This window comes from Sycon ciliatum, chromosome 6 (genome assembly GCF_964019385.1).
Source record: "Sycon ciliatum chromosome 6, ocSycCili1.1, whole genome shotgun sequence".
Taxonomy (NCBI): Eukaryota; Metazoa; Porifera; class Calcarea; order Leucosolenida; family Sycettidae; genus Sycon; species Sycon ciliatum.
The window spans coordinates 35807175-35828948 of record NC_088648.1 but is presented as its reverse complement, the minus strand read 5'-3'; the positions used below and the strand labels follow the sequence as shown (position 1 = coordinate 35828948).

At 45.8% G+C, this 21774-nt stretch overlaps 1 protein-coding gene across 1 annotated transcript; it reads right to left on the bottom strand.

Annotated features, from left to right (window-relative positions):
• Positions 1-20037: 20037 nt before the first annotated feature.
• LOC135820290 (uncharacterized) lies at positions 20038-21522 on the bottom strand. Its single transcript, XM_065333608.1, has one exon. The coding sequence runs from the start codon at positions 21520-21522 to the stop codon at positions 20038-20040; it is 1485 nt and encodes a 494-aa protein (XP_065189680.1).
• Between the last annotated feature and the right edge of the window lie 252 nt (positions 21523-21774).

Below are 21774 nucleotides of genomic sequence, written 5' to 3'. Positions count from 1 at the left end.
TTTTTTTTTTGTCATGTCCAATTTTCAAAGGGGTTACCAACATGTTTTCTAATCATCGAGAGAAAGGAAAGGGAAATATAGATACGAATTGAGAGTAACTCTCCATCACTGTAACCAGATACTATATACAGTAGTCTTAACTCGTATCTATATTTCCTTTTCCTTTCTACATTTATCATTGGCTCATCATCCGAGTTTCAAATCATCGAGAGGATTTCCATTTTACCAAAGCCGTATAAACAGTGATGAACAATGGCCAAGCAAGAAAAGGTATACATAGAGTTGTGTTGAGGTGAGGTGAGCTCTCTGCCGGAATGTTGCATATTCTATTTATAGTGGAATTCAAAACAGTCATAATACCTCATACATTGGACCCACTGGGAATACAATGTTTAAAAATCGATATTGTACAAAGGTAGAGACAGGAAAAAGAAAGAAAAGAAACAGAAGGTTGGTTGTAACGAACCGATATAAATTCAGTGAGCTATGAAAAACCTACGTAGCTGATAATTTACGTGTAATATACTGTCTTCCTTGGGATGTGAAATCCAAATACCAATTTGAACATTTTGCTGCTGACGGCAATCTATTCGACATTATGGCTCCAGCGTGCGTTAGGCGTTTAGCAGAAGGAGCAGTGCTACCAGGTGGGACCACAAGCAAGTTGCTTTGGCCTCGTCCAGTGCGGGTTGTTGGCACTGCAGCAATAAAGGACTGAAATAGGCTGCTACATGCTTCATTCAAACATCCCAAGATGAAACAAACCACATTCAAGTGCACAGAAACCTGTAGATCACATGCATGCCTTCGAGTAAGCAGGCGAGTAGTGCTGGTCCACTGTGGAGAATTGAGGAATTTTCGAGTGTCAACTTTGTGCAGCCTATCTAGCCGTTGTTCCTGTGCAACTGACAACTACGGGTTGTTGCTAATAGCAACATACAAAATTGCTGGCACAGGTATTTATTTATTTATTCAACATCTTAGATCTGAAGCAGGTGAGTCGGCATGGATATGGCAGCGAGGAAGCATGACGCAGCGTACCGAAATTTTTCAGGCAACGCGACGAATAGTGTTAGGCAAGCAAAACTGGAAAACCAAATGTTGAAGAGTCAGGCAAACATGAACTTCCTAAGGCATACAATCATGTGCGAGGTAAACGCTAACTATTCTACAGACCACCGCTACAGTGAAACCAATGTTCATTAAAGTGTTTGTCGGCTCCTTCTTGAAGTGAAATTCACTTAAAACTGGTGGAGGAGATGGTCTTAGGTGGCATCCATTTCCAGAGAGCGCTGTCACGATCTTCCCCGAGACTATATCTTCCCCATGTCATTTTTCCACTGCCGCACAGAGCTAATAGCTTTCGATTTGCATTTTTCAATATTATTACAACACAAAAGGAATGCAAATATTATATTTTAGTTCAATGTTTGAATTTATTTGGGAGTCTTTTGTTACAATTTTTAAAGTGTTTGTGCTGCTCTTCCTTTAACAGCGTTGTCACAATCTGAGAGAGATACGAGCTTTCTCTTTGCACTTTTCCAATATTACAACACGAAGCGAATGAAAGTTTTAATGTACTAAGTCGAGCTGTGTGATTTTTGTTCTCACTGCGCACTCAGACGGCGATGTCATGTTCAAGTACATGGAGTGCCTGTATGTAGTACCGAGCTAATGTTTGGCAACTATGTGTATCTGTTGACTCGTGCACATAAACCTACGGGTATTGCCGCGCAGACAGTGCACACTTCGTGGGTTCGATCCCCATATCGCTCATCCAAGTACCGAGATTATCTCTCAATCCTTTTTGTCTCGGTCAGAGATTATTTTTCTAATAAACTTTTGCAACGCCTTTTGGAGAGAAACTGCAAATATCTTGTGCAAAACGTTAAACCTAAGTTGCAGGTTGCAGACAGTGCACACTTCGTGGGTTCGATCCCCATATCGCTCATCCATGCACCGAGATTATCTCTCAATCCTTTTTTTGTCTCGGTCAGAGATTATTTTTCTGATAAGCTTTTGCAACGCCTTTTGGAGAGAAACTGCAAATATCTTGTGCAAAACGTTAAACCTAATTTGCAGGTTGCAGACAATGCACACTTCGTGGGTTCGATCCCCATATCGCTCATCCATGCACCGAGATTATCTCTCAATCCTTTTTTTGTCTCGGTCAGGGATTATTTTTCTAATAAACCTTTGCAACGCCTTTTGGAGAGAAACTGCAAATATCTTGTGCGAAACGTTAACCTAATTTGCAGGTTTCGCGTCTCCCAAACCACACGTGCTAGATTCAAGAGGCTTTTTTTCTTGTCATGTCCAATTTTCAAAGGGGTTGCCCAAATGTTTTCTAATCATCGTGAGAAAGGAAAAGGAAATATAGGTACGAGTTGAGAGTAACTCTCCATCACTGTAACCAGATACTAGTCTCAACTCACATCTATATTTCCTTTTCCTTTCTACATTTATTATTGAATCAACATCCGAGTTTCAAATCATCGAGAGGATTTCCATTTTACCAAAGCCGTATAAACAGTGATGATCAATGGCCAAGCAAGAAAATGTATACATAGAGTTGTGTTGAGGGGAGCCCTCTGCCGGCTTGGCTTTACCCGGCACTTGCTACGAAGCTCAAATAATTTTGAAATGCTCTGGCTTACATCTCGCCGGCGACGCAATGCTGCTCCCTTCCATCTTGGTCGCCTCTACAGACCCCCGAATTCCCCAGCATCGTTTTGGACTTCCCTGGCGCAGGAACTGACAGAACTCCAGGGTAACTCATTGGTGCTCATGGGTGACCTGAAAGTGGATTCTCTCCAACCTACATCCCAGCTCTACTCGTCTCTCCTTACCAACTTTCTTTTGCCCTTTAACTTTCTAAACTGTATTCACGACCCAACTCGTGTTTGTCTTAAGTCGTCATCGTCAATTGACTACATTCTAAGTAATACAGATGCTGTCTCAGGCGGTATTGTTCATGACTTTGAGCAATCCGATCACTGTTTGGTATGCTCAACCTTGACCACCCCCGACCCCTACTCTTTCCCGACTGACTGCAACCAGCGCCTGCCCAGTCGGGACTTTTCCAACACCGATATCAAGCAATTGGAGACCCTCTTAGAGTCCGCAAACCTCGGTACTTTCTCTCTCTCTTCCAGCGTGAATAGTATGGTTGACGAATGGACAAGTAAAGTTGACTCAGTGCTGGATTTGGTAGCGCCATATAAACCGTCTAAGCATTACCGACATGCTCTTCGCCGAAAGTGCCCCTTTGTTACGTCAGAGGTACAAGCACTAATTCGGAGGCGCAAAGCGGCCTTTCGCACGTGGCGCAAGAGAGGTTCCACAGACACCAAGCTTTACCCAAAGCTTTCAGCGCCTTCGCAGCCAATGTAACAATCTCTATCGTCGTCTGCGGACCCAGCACTATCAGAGAATTTGTGCCGAATACAGAAAATCTCCGCGTCGCTTATGGGCTACAATCAACAAAGCGTAAACCAAAGTCGTCTCCCATTCTTGCACCTAACCTGAATGACCACTTCCATGCTATAGTCCACGACCCCACAAGCACGTACGACCTGCCGTCTGAACCGGTCCTTGAAGATGCATTGACCTCTTTCGATCGGGTCAGCACTACAGAGGTAGAGCGTGCTCTTCGCTCCCTTATACCGTGCAAGGCACCGGGTCCAGATGGCCTTCTGCCTGGTTTCCTCAAGGCCATGGCGTCCTCCTTGGCGCCTTCTTTGACACAAATCTTCAGCGCGTCTCTTAGCAGTGGAGTGTTTCCTTCTGCCTTTAAGCGAGCCAACATCACCCCGATCCCAAAATCCGCTCAGACCGACGTCTACAACGCAACGAGCTACCGCCCAGTTTCGCTGACGTCGATCCTATCCAAAGTGTTGGAATCCGTGGTAATGTCGCAACTATTCTGTCACCTGGACTCGACTGCATTCCTACATGATCACCAATTTGGGTTCCGCCCAAATCGCTCCGTCCATCAACTGCTCTCTTTGGCAATTAATGACTGGTGTCTTGCTCGGGACCAGAGCCTGACCTCTGCTGTCGCGTTTGTTGACCTTAGTGAAGCGTTCGATCGTGTGCAGCATCAGCAGCGACTCTTGGCTTTGCACAAGATTGGTGTCAGCGAATCAGCACTCTCATCGTTTATATCCTACCTTTCTGGCAGAGCCCAGCGGGTCCTCAGGTGCGGTGAGGTCTCTCCATTTCTACCTGTCACTCGTGGGGTCCCGCAAGGCAGTGCCTTGGGTCCAACTCTTTAATAGCCGAATCAAGTCCGGGAAGGGTAAATGTGGGAGGGTGGTCTAGTTGAGGGAGAAAGACTATTTCTGTTTTCAAGATATTGGGTTTCAGACGCCATGACAACATCCATTTATGAACAACATTGATTCCATTCTGAAGCTTCGTACACAGGTTTGCAATGTCAGCGTTAAACCGAATGAGGGCTGTGTCATCAGCAAATAGTGACAAACCATCTATACAGTCAGGTAGATCGTTTATATACAACAAGAATAGTAGAGGCCCCGGTATAGATCCCTGGGGGACTCCCGACTTCACAGGCAGTGGGTCTTAGAGTACCCCTTCGACTGACACTGATTGCGTTCTATCTGTTAGGTAGCCCGTAATCCACGCCAGGGACGCTCCGGAAACCTTGTACATCGCAGATAATTTAGCTAGGAGTCCACGGAACCAGACCGTGTCAAACGCCTTTGCTAGATCGAAAAAACACATACCAACATGTTGGTGGTCATGACGAAGGGCCACAATGTCCTGCACAACTCGTGTCAGCTGCATGGTGGTTGAGTCTCCTCGTCGAAAACCAGATTGGACTGGGGCAAGGGCCGGCGACACATGAACATAAAGCTTATCAAAGAATAATAGCTCACATAGTTTCGATTATATCTTCCGAATTTCATTTTTCCACAATCTGAGAGAGATACGAGCTTTCTCTTTGCATTTTTCCAATATTACAACACGAAGCGAATGAAAGTTTTTAATGTACTAAGTCGAGCTGTGTGATTTTTGTTCTCACTGCGCACTCAGACGGCGATGTCATGTTCAAGTACATGGAGTGCCTGTATGTGGTACCGAGCTAATGTTTGGCAACTATGTGTATCTGTTGACTCGTGCACATAAACCTACGGGTATTGCCGCGTAGACAGTGCACACTTCGTGGGTTCGATCCCCATATCGCTCATCCATCTGGCGAGATTATCTCTCAATCCTTTTTTTGTCTCGGTCAGAGATTATTTTTCTAACAATCTTTTGCAACGCCTTTTGGAGAGAAACTGCAAATATCTTGTGCAAAACGTTAAACCTAATTTGCAGGTTTCGTGTCTCCCAAACCACACGTGCTGGATTCAAGAGGCTTTTTTTGTTGTCATGTCCAATTTTCAAAGGGGTTGCCCAAATGTTTTCTCATCATCGAGAGACAGGAAAGGGAAATATAGATACGAATTGAGAGTAACTCTCCATCACTGTAACCAGATACTATATACAGTAGTCTTAACTCGTATCTATATTTCCTTTTGCTTTCTACATTTATTATTGGCTCAACATCCGAGTTTCAAAGCATCGAGAGGATTTCCATTTTACCAAAGCCGTATAAACAGTGTTGAACAATGGCCAAGCAAGAAAATGTATACATAGAGTTGTGTTGAGGTGAGCTCTCTGCCGGAATGCTGCACATTTTATTTATAGTGGAATTCAAAACAGTCATAATACCTCATACATTGGACCCACTGGGAATAAAATGTTAAAAAAATGATATTGTACAAAGGTAGTCTCTACTAGAGACAGGAAAAAGAAAGAAAAGAAACAGAAGGTTGGTTGTAACGAACCGATATAAATTCAGTGAGCTATGAAAAACCTACGTAGCTGATAATTTACTTGTAATATACTGTTTTCATTAGGATGTGAAATCCAAATACCAATTTGAACATTTTGGATTTTTTATGTCATTTTTGATTCGGAATCGGTACCAGTCTATTTCTGACACCTGTAGAGTCCGCTCTGAAGTAGCACAAGGGACAAAAGCCGACACCAGGACGCAAGCATGGCCTATGCAAATTGTAGCCAAGTGCAAACGCCTAACCTGGCCACCGTCAGAGTGCGGCTCTCAGTGCTTAACCAAAGCACATCAACCAAGAAGTAGTAAGAAAGGGAGTAAGAAAGGAAATATCTTTATCAGTCTCAGTCCGGGTTACGATTGGTGGTTAGTACACAAAATTGACACCAATATCTTTAATATCGTTATTCAAGTCTCTTGGCTGTTGAACATGACAACGCAACAGATCCTAGGGGCTCCCGTAAGAAGACCATAGGTCTGTGGGAAACACCCTAGTAAAATAAAAGTTAATAATAATAATAATAATAATAATGTGCATCTACATAATAAGGACAGTTCTTAGAATTTTAACCGAACCTTGGATAGCCTCCTGTTGCACAATAGCCAAGTTTCCTCCCTGCACAGTCCGAAGGCATTGAGGAGTCTCTCTCACCAAGCCTCCCAGGGCACCGACAACAACAGTGACCACGTCAACCTGGGTGAGGGACCAAGTTCTGGAAAACTCCCGCTTCAAGTCATAATATTTCGAGCGCTTTTCCGCCATTTTCTTATAGATGTTGTTCTCACTAGGGACGCTGATGTCTATGATGTATGCGATGCGCTCCTTGTCATCAACAAGGAGCAGATCGGGCCTGTTTGCTGATAGTTTCAAGTCAGTTGCGATCGAATACTCCCAGTAGAGCCGATACCGATCACTTTTGACCAATTGAGGTTTGAGCTGGTGGTTGAATCGTGACGCACCAGTAGGTAGATCCCGTGGTCGACACATTTTGAAGTGCACATACTTGACTATCCGGTTATGACGTTCGATGTAACTGGTCCGAGCAAGAACTGAGCAAGCACTGACAATATGGTCAATTGTTTCTAAGCGGCCCTTGCAGAGCCTACAATTGGCATCAGTTCGAGCAATTGACTTCATTATGGCGTATTGGCGTATATCACCAACGCATATGGCCGATTGGTTTGCAGGCCTGCCTGCGAATCATGAGGTCCCGAGTTCGAGACCCGCGATGGTAGCAGGGAGCGTGTAAAAAAACTTTTTACGCGTGTTGAACTGCGCCGACACCTTTGGTCAACTGGGTACTCACAGCTCGGAGTGAGAATAACAAGGATGCAGTTTACAGGGGTATGGGCCGTTACACGCCCGATTGGTTGAGAGACTAACCTCCTCTCCCCTGACTCACTTGTGAGGTCTGCATTCGCCAGTAAGGTTAACAACATTCAAGCGATGCCGACGCGGATCCCGCGAATATTATTTTTATTATGGCGCATTGATAATTTGTCAGTTTTGTCCCGGTTCATGATCAGGGACCACTGTGCCGGTACATGATCAGGGACCACTGTCCCGGTTCATGATCAGTGACCACTGTCCCGGTTTACTGTCCCGGTTCATGATCAGGGACCACTGTCCCGGTTCATGATCAGGGACCACTGTCCCGGTTCATGATCAGGGACCACTGTCCCGGTTTACTGTCCCGGTTCATGATCAGGGACCACTGTCCCGGTTCATGATCAGGGACCACTGTCCCGGTTCATGATGAGGGACCACTGTCCCGGTTCAGGATCAGGGACCACTGTCGGGAAGGCCTCTTTTACGGGCAAAGCAAAGCACAATCATCACCATGTATCAGTACAGTGAGTAGTTAAACCCAACACGAATGAAAAAATGTGAAATGGAATAAAAACAATAATTGTAAAAAAATAAATAAATAAAAATTCAATATCGAACACGAATAAAATAAAAAAAAATATGTTAAAACAAAAAAAAACAAAACAATATCGAACACGGAATTAATTCCGGAACTATCTACTCAACCAATTCATAATGCAATACCCGCACACTGTGTCAGTGATGGAACTCCGCTACCCGATCAACATGCAGAGACCACTCAATCACATGCTTAGAAGCCGCTCTCCACAATGGCCAACTCCCTCATCGCATTAACTGGACGATGGTAGGCCGAACGTGCACCGCGAATGCACATTATGGCTGCCCTGAGCAACGCGAAGGACAAGCGACACCGCACATAGGCCATTAGCTGGGCATACGGTCGATCGGCAGTTGCCAGCAATGCACACAACCGCTTAATGAATGCAGTATACTCCGGAGCACAACAACCCGCCGTGGTAAAGACTAGAGGGGTAAATGAACCACGGTCGACATTGTTGATACGCTCGGCATACTCACTCTTCTTGCGGCGCTCATGTTGCTTCAGAAGATCACTGACGGGCTTGCTCTTGTATGATGCTGCATCCGGGTGGAAGACCCGGATATCGAAGAACGCATTCTGAGCCCGGGTCCAGAATCCACGAGCTCGGACATCAGCGCGGGCGTCGTTCGCAGTGTTTGTTGATGCCGATAAAAACACCTCGCCTGTGATCGGAGCAAGTACAGGCTCGGCTGCCACATCTGAGCATACCTCCGTCAGAAGATCCGCCACGATATCTCTTACTTCATTGTGGCGAATTGTCGGGAAACCTCCGCGGGGGCAAATCATCGCATGCGTGGCGTCGAACGGCTCCCCACACACACAGCTCGCTGGTGTGTCCAAGAGATACCAACCATAGCGGAGAGCTAGAGCGTCGCGGAAGTCTCCCTTGGACAGATGGTGACCATGGTCTGCCAGAGGCAATACCCCGAGCCAACTCGACACGCCTTTCGTGGATAAACGCTCCAGCCGACGAGCCAGGGCACCACTGTCCCGGTTCATGATCACGAACCACTGTCCCAGTTCATGATCAGGGACCACTGTGATAGCACCGTGCTGGCTGTCGCCTCCGCGTCCGCCAGCCAGGACTTTGAGGTGCTGACAAAGTCTGCATCATCCGCATATACAAGTTCGAGCGGCAGACCGTTGTCGCTGAGAGGCCTTGCTGGCACCTCTTGAATAATAATTATTAGTTACCTCCAGGTAAATCGTGAAAAGAACGGGGAAAGGAAATCTCCCTGTGGCGTCCCCTTCGTTGTAGCAAATGATTCCGATTGGCACCTCCCAAGCCGAACACGAAGACATATCTTCAATACCCATGAGCTACATTGTATTTTTTTCAGAGATACAGGCCTATTTTACGGGCAAACAGAATACAATTGACAGTGGCATGGCGAATGATTAGAACACAACACCAAAAAATGAAAACAATAATTATTGTATGTGTGAAAAACAACGAAAAAAACGAGAAAAAAACAAAAAACCACAAAAAACAACAGGAAAATACAAGGGCACTGTCCTGCCCACCATCGTCTCCAAAACCTCACAGCCGGCCCTTCAAGATTGCCAACTCTCGCAATGCATTCACAGGACGGTGATATGATGATCGGGCATCGCGGATGCACATGATCGCCGACCGCAACAATGCATATGATAATTATATCATTATATCATCGTTCTAGCTCAATTTCTTTCCTCTGTCATAGTCCTGTTTATCATGTTCAGCATAAGCGAAGTTGTGGATCATGTTTGCATGCTTGACTCCAACGCGTACATGCAAGTAATAATGCCCAGTGCTAAATCCATCAGCGTTTCCCTTTTTCCCTAAATCCCAGCGTGATTTAACCCTAGTATCTCTGAATTGTCGCTCTGTTGTCAACAAGTTGTCTGAGCTCTGCGTTATCGCCGAATGTGCTAAGCCTGACATAATCTGCCTAACAGAGACGTGGCTCTGTCCCTCGAACCCGCTCTCACTGTCAGGCTATATCTGCATCCGCAGAGATCGACCTCCAGAAGACAATTGGTCAGCACATTGTAGCCGTGGGTATGGGGGTGTTGCCGTACTTGTCCGTTCGGATTCCTTTCTGTACGTCTCCCCTCGTGCCGACCTTCAACGCCCTGGCTGCGAGTCTGTGTGGCTTGAACTTGGCTCCCCCTGTACTCAATCTCAGAATCCCATCTTACTATGCTGCATGTATCGACCACCCTCACAGAGCACAATGCAATTGTCGTACTTTTGTGACATGTTTGTTGAGGCATTACAGTCAGTCTGTTTTGATTCTTATGATCTGTTAGTGACTGGCGATTTCAACGCCCACAACTCAAGCTGGTGTCCCACCGATTCTACCTCGAAGGCTGGTGATCTCCTTAGCACAGTATTTGCTGCTTTTGGGCTCCACCAGATGGTTGACTTCCCCACTCATTCCTCGCCTAATGGCTTTGTTTCATGTCTGGACTTGGTGATCACCAACCGACCACGCCTCGTGGGCTCAATTGATCAAGCACCTCCCTTGGGTATGTCTGACCATATACAGATTGTTTGCACTTTATGTTACACCCTTATTTCGAACTACTTCTCCAACTCTTCCACTGGTCGTCCCTCTTCACTGTATCGCTTCAAACAAGTATCTTCGCACCTTTGGCAATTAATACACGCTGCTTTAGCTGGCTACAACTGGTCCTCTCTGAACTCGTACACTCATGTTAATGACGCACTTCATCACTTTGATTGTGAGCTCCAGTCCGCCTTCCGTAGTCACCTCACCTCATTCGGAGCCACCCACACTGTGACATCTTCACGACCCCGCATGCAATCTCCACCATAGGTTACTGCTGAGCTCAGGTCTGCTGTAAAACGCAAGCGTGATCTATATAGTGTGTACAAACAATTTCCGACAGCAGTACATCATGCAGCTTATAACCGACAAAGGAATGCTGTAAAGCACCTGTCTCGGCAAGCACATCGTCAATATATACGCTCCATCCAAGCATCACTAACGTCGCCGAATCGACCTACGCTCTTTCAGTTTGTGCCAGCACAGCGGCACACTTCCGGCCGTGTCATGCCCCAAACGATGATAGCATCCGACGGTACGGTCGCCACATCCCCCAAGAGCATAGCTGATGTTCTGAACACGCAGTTCACCTCATTTGGGCTACCTGATGATCCTTCGTGGCGCATTCACCCTTTGTCCCAGTCGCCTTTCATATCTGTTCCGTTCCGTGCAATCACTGTCACTACTTGTACGTTTCAAGTTCGGAAATATCTGAAGCACCTGAAATGTTGAAAGTCTCCCGGCTCAGATGGGATCCCGAATGAAGTGCTGCAATCTCTTGCACCATCAATAGCCTATCCTCTCGCCATTATGTCATTTCGAACTGGTACTGAAGTACATTCCCACAAGATTGGAAGTCCGCCATCGTGACACCGCTTTACAAGAATAAAGGCTCCCGTGCTTTCCCGGCAAACTACCGCCCCATCTCTCTGCTGCGTACAGTTTCCAAACTTTGTGAGCGTATTGTATTCGATTCCCTCTACCTGCACATCGCTCCGGCTCTCTCACCAGCTCAGTCGGGATTCTGCCGTGGTGACTCAACTCAATACCAGGTGACTCGACTTGTCCAAGATATAACGACAAAGAGGAACTGTGGGGAGCACGTGGGAATGGTGTTTTTCGACTTGGCTAAGGCATTCGACACCGTATGGCATCGTGGCTTACTTGCCAAGTTGGAGGTCACCTTCCGGGTGGAGGATGCTGCCTTGCGTTGGATATCATCGTATCTGTCTGCTCGTTCTCAGGCTGTTCGCTTGTCCTATTTCTTGTCTGATCCCCTCCCTGTAACATCTGGAGTGCCCCAAGGTTCCAATCTGGGTCCTTTGTTATTCTTGCTTTACGTTAACGACCTACCTTCAGTTGTCCCCGATGTTAGTTTGTATGCGGATGACACTGGCCTTATCTGTTCTGATTCCTCCCCTGCACAATTACTCCTTACCATGCAGCATCGCATCAACAGCACTGTCATGTGGATGCAAACGTGGAAACTCCAGCCCAATTTAGACAAGAGAGAAGCCATGTATATTTCTTCATTCCGTCCTGATCAACCATTATACTTCCCTGACTCGACTATGCCTATCCGTGTTGTTACTCAGCACAAACATCTCGGTGTGATGTTTGACTGCAAACTCTCTTGGGCTGCACATGTCAACTGTGTATGCAAGCGAACCAGTTCAGCATTAGGGGTACTACAACCACATTGCACTCATTTGCCCATCCAGTGTAAACTATTATTTTATCAGTGCTATATTCTCCCTATATTCGACTATTGCGATACCGATTGGTGTGGCCTTTCTGACGCAACTCTGAACCAATTAGAAGTCCACCATAGATTTATACTTAAAATTCTTTACAACAAGGATCGATGTTTTCCTTCGGCTGCCCTTTATCGATTTGCACACACTTCTCCTCTCTCCGTTCGTCATAAGCACCATCTCTGTACACTGGTTCATAAAATATTCTTTCATAAACCCCTTCACACATGATGAAGTACAATTGGTGTTCGCCAAGCTCAACCCGTAACGCGCTCATCCTGCCTCTTGTTAAGTCAGCCCAGTATCTAAAGTCCCCCTTGTTTTCCGGTTACTCTCATTGGTTATCATTACCATACGGTCTGAAAACTTGTTCTTCTATTGGTCAGTTTAAATATCTACGATCACAACTGAACTAGAAGCAATAATTATTATCGAAGAACATTCTCGAATACCTCGGTGATGCACGAATTTTGATTGTGCTCACTTCCGTTAATCGATTTTCTTTGTAATTTTCCATTCATTTTTTGCTTTAATTAATATTTGCTTTGTTTTCCTAGCTTACTATTGCCGTGGCTGGCTCAACGCCCTTGTCTCAGGGAATTCTGTCCCTGTATTAGCTATGCTTGTCACATGCTATAAGATTGTGGCTAATAAAAAATAATAATAATAATATTAACTGGTTTGAGGGAAAGAGACAAACTATTGGTAATTTTTAGTTTTGAGGGATTGGTCTTTTGCTGCTATAATCATGCCTTCAGTTGAAGGTTTCCCTGTCCTTGATTTCAGCCACATAAAGGGAAGCTCCTTATCTAGGCGATTTTCCTCCAGGCGGCTCCAATATTTAGAAAAGCGATCCTGTCAGCTTTTCTATTATTGTGTTCACATGGCAGAAAAAACGACATCGCTATGCTACGTAAGTTTCTACGTAAGGTGCTCGGTATTTCACTTAGGCTACGTAAGTCTCTACGTAAGGTGCTCGGTATTAGATCTACCAACGGGTGGTAGCCGTGTGCTGTGCACGTGCACGGCAGACATTGTGCATGCAGTCCGCGGATCCGTGTTCGGATGTGCATGCGCGAGGAACTTCCTTCTTTGGATCTGCTTCTTGCATGAGCTGTTTCGGATATTTCGTCTCATGGCCTGGCTTATTTCGTTTCGGCGCTGCTGAGACCTCCTTTCGCGGAATATTACTCAATGACAGGTGAGTTGACCAGTTGCCTTTGATTCATTTGCTTGTGTTGACAAGTGTGCTGATTTTGGGGCGGAATGCAATAAATAATGGAAAAGTTGACAGGATCTCTTTTCTAAATTTTGCTTTTCTGCTGCCGAGCTGCGAGGCCTCCTTTTACGGAATACTCGATGACAGGTGATCTCTAAGTTGACCGGTTTCCTTCAATTCATTTGCTTATGTTCACCCTTTCATTTACGGAAACGTGTGCTAATTTTATTCGGATTTAGATCCATTTTTACCTCTTTGCCCTTGTCTACAGTGTGCGAAGAACGCGAGTTCACCTTCTTGACGGTAAGGCTATGTTAGATGTGTTGTCGAAATACAACTGTACTCATATTCATTGTACATTGGTACGTTACACGTAAGGCACTGGTCAGTGGCATACTATCGTTGGCAGTTCCCAATCTGGAGGGAAAGGTTCAAGTACCAATTGACCGAGTTTGCAAAATATATTCGCATATCAGGGGAAATCTCTATTGTGGAGAGGTTCAGTAACTTGTTTGTTTCATACGAAACAATCCAATGGGTGCAGTCTCGTGAAAATCTCGTACTTGTATGATTGGATTTGTTTACTCGAGTCTGGGCTGTTTGATTTGTGAGTACCGCCGAGATTGCACTGCCCCAAATAAAGTTTCGTGCCACCAAAGCAAGAATTACGATCTGCAAACTGTTTGTAGTACCTGTTGTGTAAGAATGTGGAGTACATGTATCGTACTTTCTCTGTTGCTGTTTCAGTTGCCGTCATGTTGCTAAAGAAAGTTTCAGTAGAGAGGTTCTACAAAACTAAAATTCGAACGAAGTTTCGCGACAGTCCTTGCGAAAGTGTGTGCGAATTTTTGCACGAACTTTGCGTTCTGCACATTTTCGTAGTTTGCGCGGGCCAAGTGCACGTACGCCATGACCCGATCTCACGAAATTTCCTACGACAGTTCATTTCGCGTTCCCTGCAAGTTTCGCGTCCAAAGGTGCGAAGTTTCGCACTTCATGATGTAGAGCGAAAGTTAGTACGCATTTTCGTTTTGCAGAATCTCTCTAGTGACTCAATTGTTTCATACGAGACGAGTCAATGAGTCGGTGTGGCTTAGAATCTTTCGCTGTAGAAGAAATCTATTCGTATGTCTATTGGAGAAATCTATTCGTACATGTATGTCTATTGGAGAAATAATTGTATTCACTCTATTTGTATATACCGTTTTCTTCTGTAAATTATCTCCTCCTGAACACTCATGCCGCTGAACCCTCTTGCCAAACCCTTCTCCCCTAGGAATCCTGCCACTCCGCATGCACAGTCACCCTCAGTACACCCTCCACCTACCCAGACCGCAGCGCCTCTCAAGATCGGTGCCATAAACATATGTAGCCTACGGTACAAGCGTGCAGAAGTAGCTGCCCTCATCCGCGACCGCAGCTACGATGTCTTGGGTATCTCGGAGACGTGGCTGAGTCCCGAAATTGCAGACGGAGAACTTAGTATCCATGGTTACAATTTACACCGTAATGACAGGCACGGCCGGATGGGTGGTGGGGTCTGCTTTTATTACCACCAAGACCTTCCTATTCGAGCCCGTTCTGACCTTCATTCCGACAAGATCGAGTCTGCTTGGTTGGAAATAAAAGGTCCACTTGGCTGCCACTTGATTGGTTGTATCTACCGTCCCCCCGGGGAATCAGTATCTTACTGGACAGACCTAGAAGCGGTGATCCTGCGTGCCAAGCTGCAATCGGCCTCCATTACAATGGTTGGTGACTTCAACGTCAACATGGACCCAAAACAGCCTGGTCCCCAGCATCACTATCTCAGTGACCTCTGTGCCGCCTATGGCCTCAAGAACATCGTTAGAGAACCCACTCGTGAAACTCCCCGCTGTCCGAATGGTACTATAATTGATCTCATTCTGGCTGACCCTACCCATGCAACTGTAGCTACTGTCGTACCTCTTGATATCAGTGATCACAGTGCCGTGGAGTGCAATATCCAGGTCGATGTTCCCCGGACTACACGGCAGGCCCCAAGGCACATGAGAAGAATCCATAAGATAGACAGTACCGCGTTCCGTCATGATATCTGTGAGGCCAACCTACATGACTTTTCTGACTTCAATGATGTAAATATCATGTGGAGAGAATGGCATGCCAAGTTTATGCACGTTATGGATAAGCATGCCCCCCTATGTAACTCAAAGCCTCCCAGACAGTCCACACCACGGTGGGTAGACGCAGAACTACACAGGCTAATGCAGCGAAAACGTCGCATTCATAAACTTTGGAGACAGGACAAAACGAATGGAAATCTTCACACTGAGTTCAAACGAGCACGTAGCATTGCTCGGAACGCTTCTCGGCAAAAGAAAAATGCGTACTTCGCCACCCAGTGCAAAGAGAATGCTGGTAACCCAAGAAAGTCTTGGGAAATTCTCAATGCCGTGACAGGGCGCTCACGGTGCCGTCAAGATCCGTGCTGCGATGTCCATGAGATCAGCAACACGTTCCACTCTATTGTTACAGACACAAACCGACCCGACCATCTCGGCGTTCCGTGTGGCCCCAACGGGCCTGTCTCCCTAACCGAGTTCTCCCCTGTAACTCCATCGGACGTTCAACGTCTCCTTCAGCAGGTAGATGCTCGCAAAGCTACGGGAAGTGACGGCATACCGGGTTCGCTATTGCGGCAGTGTTCCGATTTATTGGCATACTCTTTAGCAGTACTGTTTTGCACTTCCCTCCGTACTGGCACGGTTCCTTTGGCGTTCAAGCTGGCGACCGTTGTACCGCTTTACAAGACCGGGGACCCATCAGTCCCCACCAATTATCGCCCTGTGTCCCTCCTTCCAGTTGTCTCAAAGCTGTTGGAGAGAGTGGTGCAGCGTCAGCTAGTTCGCCATCTAGACTTGAGTAATGCCCTACCTGATTCTCAGTTTGCTTTCAGGAAGAAGTGCTCCACTGAGGATGCCCTCTGTGTTCTCACGGACAGCTTGCAGAAGGCGAAGGACAGTGGTCTGGTAACTGGGCTGTGCCTCCTCGACATGTCCAAGGCTTTTGACAAAGTCCGGCATGGTATCCTCATCCAAGACCTTTTTGACGTTGGTATCTCTGGTGTCGCCCTGAAGTGGTTCGCGAATTACCTGACAGATCGCAGGCAGCAAGTTACAGTCGCTTCGGCCACAAGTCGTGCTCTTGACTGCACCTGTGGTGTGCCCCAAGGCTCCGTCTTGGGGCCTGTTCTCTTTAACGTCTACACCCGTGATGTGAAATCGGTCTCATCGCCAATACCCAGCGTGCAATTCGCAGACGACATTGCTCTGTATGATTCAAAAGCTTCCGCTGGGGAAGTCTCCAAATCCGTCTCTTCAGCTGTCACTGATCTCGCCATATGGCTTAAGTCACGCGGCCTAATTTTAAACGCCTCCAAAAGCCAGGTAATGACTATCTCACCGCAACATGCCGGGCCTGAGGTCTCTATCGTGTGCTGCGATACCTCTCTACCGATAGTGAAGTCTGCGCGGTATCTTGGTGTCTTTCTTGACAACCGCCTGAGTTGGGATGTACACGTCAGCGCCATAGTGACCAAAGTTGCGAGGAAGATAGGCGCCTTGTGGAGAGCCCGTCGATGCCTCTCCCGCAGCTCGCGCAAGGTATATGTAAAGGCTATTGTCATGCCGGATATGATATATGGTGCCTGCAGCTTCTCTGCAGCCCTCCGCGTGACCCAACTTCAGCGTCTGCAAGCCATGCAAAACCGGGCGATCCGATGCATTGATGGCAGCCCGCCATGTTCCGCGATGCAGCCCCTCCTGGCTGCCAACTCGATTTACCGCGTCACTGAACTTTTCAAACAAAAGCTCCTGATCTTCATCTGGCGTTGTCTAAATGACTCCACTAGCCTTGCTCTAGCCCAGCTTCTCAAACCAGCAGCATGCAGCGGCAGAAGTACGCGCCATCAGCATGCCAATGGTCTGCTCAGCCAGCCAGCTCGCAGTCGGTGTGGCCAAACGAGATTCGCCACCGCAGGAGCATTGCTGTGGAACAGTTTGCCTAGAGAGGTGCGCACCGTATCCAGATTGCAAGATTTTAAGCTAGCCTGCCTTCCTTATGTATGCCTGAAATAGGTTGTGTTTCGTCAGGTTTGACATGTTTCTTTCGTCTCAGTATTCTCGCTCGCATAGTACTCCACTTCTATGATAATATTGCCTATGCTGTTGCTCATTAGGATTTTGGCAAATTCTATCCTTCGCTTTCATATAACTGGGCCAGGAACCCGTTTGAACTTGCGAAGTAAAATAAAATCAATCAATCAATCAATCACTGGTTATAAAATATGTTTTAAGACAAACTCACAGAATAAAATTAATACCATCGGTCCCTTGGTGTTCGTCCTAAAGAGGTTAGACTGGATATCATTCATACTCACCAAAAGATGTGTAAGATTATAATTATTATTGTGGAGTGCCTTGTTTATCTCTCAGTACCTCCAACCATAGCCTTGCCCCTTTTATCCTCGTGATCAGTGTAGTTGTTGGAACGAGGTTTTGGACTCAGCAATGTATTCGTTTACATTTTAATTCATGTTTATTGTTCCTTCTTTGCTGTGTTGTTTTAGAAAATCGTGGACTAACAGTTTGAAGTCATTGAACTACTTCCAAAAGTTGTATCGGCATCAACAGGATTACCATTTCAGTGCAATATGATGCAGGATGACCTTATCACGATAAGCCATGATTATAAACCATTATAAACACAGAATCAACAAAAACATCTGCGACACGCACCTGGCTACATTTCTCAAATATATCTGATCGAGGGTGGGGAAATCTGAAATATCTGAAAGGCAAGACAATTTTATGACAGAGTCATGAAATTCTGCAACAGCAAGTTGCAACATGCACAGAATGACCTCCGTATAAAAAAAGTATCACCACCACCAGACCACGACTAACATGTTTCCCCGCCGAAGAACATGCATTATGCTAGTGCCATTTTCTGCAAGAAAAGGCTTGCACATCATGCGTATAATACGGTATTGATGTGAAGGCCATCATTGCTATAGGGCATTCCATTGATTGGTGACAGAAAAAACAAAAGAAATTATAGCAATAAAAACTGCTTTATGGCAGTTTTCTAAAAAAAGTTATTGTGTTCTAGTCCATGGACCCCGTCTAAAAAGTAAGAAATTAACGAAATGTGATAGCCGAAAATTAAAATTTCACACAAAACCTCACAATAATCACACACAGAATGAAAAGCTACATGTACCGTAGAAGACCTTTTCTCCTCGTGATCCTCTTTCCTATGCATGCATGTTGCCAATTGTTGGTGCAGTACAAGTTTAGTGTTGAAAGCAGCATTTCAAGTGTTGTGATTATTGTGAGGTTTTGTGTGAAATTTTAATTTTCGGCTATCACATTTCGTTAATTTCTTACTTTTTAGACGGGGTCCATGGACTAGAACACAATAACTTTTTTTAGAAAACTGCCATAAAGCAGTTTTTATTGCTATATCTCCCATGCAGCGGCATAGTGGAAAGTGTTTTGGATTTTCGCATTGCGCACGCTAGTTTAACGGTATGGTTATTGGTCCAGCTACTGGCAGATCCTAACTCGACAGGATTTTAGCGGGCTTTGCAGTTATCGAGTGGCTGTTTGTTGTAGGTTTTTGTTGTTGATACTGATAAAGCAGGCTTATTCTGTCTATTGGGCTGGTACTCATGTAGCGGGCCAGGCCACACATGCTCCGGCCGTGCATACCCTCACAAGAGACCAAGCCCCTACCTCCATCTCCCCTCTTTATGTAGAGCCTGTTGACTGAGGCTTTGGGGTTGGTGGAGTCCAGACGCGGTCAAGGCTGATCTTGTCGCTCGATCTGTCGTCTTTATCTCAGCCTCGGTCCAATTTACGATTCCACAACTATAATGTCATGACGGGCAGAGCATATGAAAGTTGTGTTGATGGCCTTGATCATGTCTCTCGCATTCAATCCACTATTCAGAAACGAATGTAATCTCTTTTTGTATTCTGCGGTGAGTTGCTGTTGCGTTATTATTATTATTATTATTATTATGGGGGTGGCTTTATTGGTTTTGTGTTTGTATTATGCAGCATCCCGGGTCATTTAAGACCATGGGGAGTACTGCTGTTGTATGTGAAGAAAATATAATAAGGAAGACTGAGAAAAAAGAAAGAAAAAAGAGAGAAATACTGTGAATAGCAAATCTACAATGATGCATGTACAATCTATTATACAACTAATCTGCGAGAATGAGACTTAACACAAGCAGGTACAGTAATAGCAAGAGAGCTAAATCAGCAAACAAAATCCGTTGAAAAGTAACCGTCATCAAATCTGAAATCGAGCCCTTCAGCGACACAATAGACCTGAAGGCAGCAATATAATTCTTCTCATTCAACATCAGTGAAGCACCGTCAAAACCGGTGAATGGGGGCTGATGGTATTATTGTTGTCTTTGTTATTGGCAAGTGATTAATATTACGATCATAATTATTTTCTGCAAATAGGTGCTTCAACTAATAGTTCGAACCATGGGCATTCGCAAACCAATGTAACTTATTAGAGTGTAATTATTATTTCAATGAAAAATATCAATTGTGCACTCCTAACCATGTATAAACAATTAAAATGAAACAATTCCAGAACGTTTTCGTGTGACCATCATCAGTTACAACTGTTGTCTCCTCGTCGGTTATTTAAATTATTATTTCATCTGAGTTATTGACCTGATGATGTCAACTGTGCCAAGGAGCGCCTCCTTTTGCAAGATCGATACACTGGCTCCGGCATCCAGTTCCCTCACAAAGTCAGCAGTCGAGGGGGTTAATCCACCTAATGCCCCCACAATTACTGGCACGATCTTGGCCCGCACCTGCCACATCTGCTCCATCTCACGCTTTAGGCCTTGATATTTCTGTATCTTTTCCACAGATTTTCGGCGGATGTTCCTATCCAGAGGGACACTTACGTCCACAAGGAACGCTTCATCTTTGCCCTTGATAATAATGTCGGGTCTGTTTGCTCCAACGGGCGCTGCTGTTGGAATTGGCACTTCCCAGTAGATTGACACATCCGTTTCAGCACTGTACACGACGTTGGTGAGTTGGTGACTTGTGTACTTATTCGAAATGTCCGATGCACCATACTTCCTGCACAATGTCCAGTGGAGATATTTTGCTAACCTGTTGTGGCGATTGATATAGTGACTCCCCGCACATGCTGTACACGCTCCAATAAGGTGGAAAACCGTTTCCTTGTCCCTGCCACACATCCTGCAACTCGTTTTCGTTGACACACCTGTTCCTCGATTAAATATCTCTTGTAAGTTCCGTGTTGGGATAGCCTGGTCCTGTATGGCCATGACAATACTCTCTGTCGCCGGACGCAAAGCGGAAGACCGCAACCACGCAAAGGAGAGCCCTCGATCCAGCTCAGCATCCTGCAGCATAAGCCAAAATTGGCCATGCAGAGGCTTCTTTCTGATTGTCTCCTCCCGATGCCGCTGGTATCCCTGGCGTATTTGCTCCTTTGTGGCTGACTCCTCCATACCAATCTTTGCCAAATATTTCGCAGCATCACTGGAGACAGAGTATTTTGCTTTTTCATGATGGTACTGTTTTAGGAGAGCAATGGCAATGTGGTCTTGGTGGCCTTCGATGTATTTATTGATCTGGATGAGGGATCGTTCATGTAGATCTACCACACTTTGGAATCCACCGCCGCCTTCGGCGCGCACCAAATGCACCCTCTCTCTGTAAGCCCGAGGGTGATGCCATCCCTTCTTGGTGAGCTTCTTCCTGAGCAAGATATCCAGCTGCTCCAATTCTACAGGTCGCCAGTTGATGATGCCAAAGCTGTAGGTGAGCAGTGGCATCGCGTATGTGTTTACTGCCTTTGCTAAATATCCAGCCGTTAATCCAGACTTGAAGATCGCATCTAATCGCTTTCCATAATCCTCACGAAGCTTGCTCTTTATCTCACCATGCGGCAGCGCAGCCGATTCAAGGAATTTGAGGTATTTGTACATGTTATCTTCTTGCAGGGTGGGTAAAGCCATACCCAACAGTGTATCGACAGGCTCCGCATCACTTGACTCAAGCACTCCCCGGTGTACATGAAGCGTGGCGCACTTCGAAACACCAAACTCCAGGCCAATGGCCGAAGCTGTGATCTGGGCGACGTTGATCATGGGCTTCAGCTGGTTGCGATGTTTGGCATACAGTTAATGTCATCCATGTACAGGAGTTGAGAAACGACCTTTGAGACCTGTCCAATTTGCATTTGATATCCGCCGCCTGTCTTCTGCACCTCTCTTGAAATGCAGTTAATAGCTAAGCAAAACAAGAGGGGTGATAGCGTGTCTCCTTGGAAGATACCACGGCGAATCCTGACAGATTCTGTAGAGACCCGTGCATTTTGATATGATAAACTCATGTGTGTA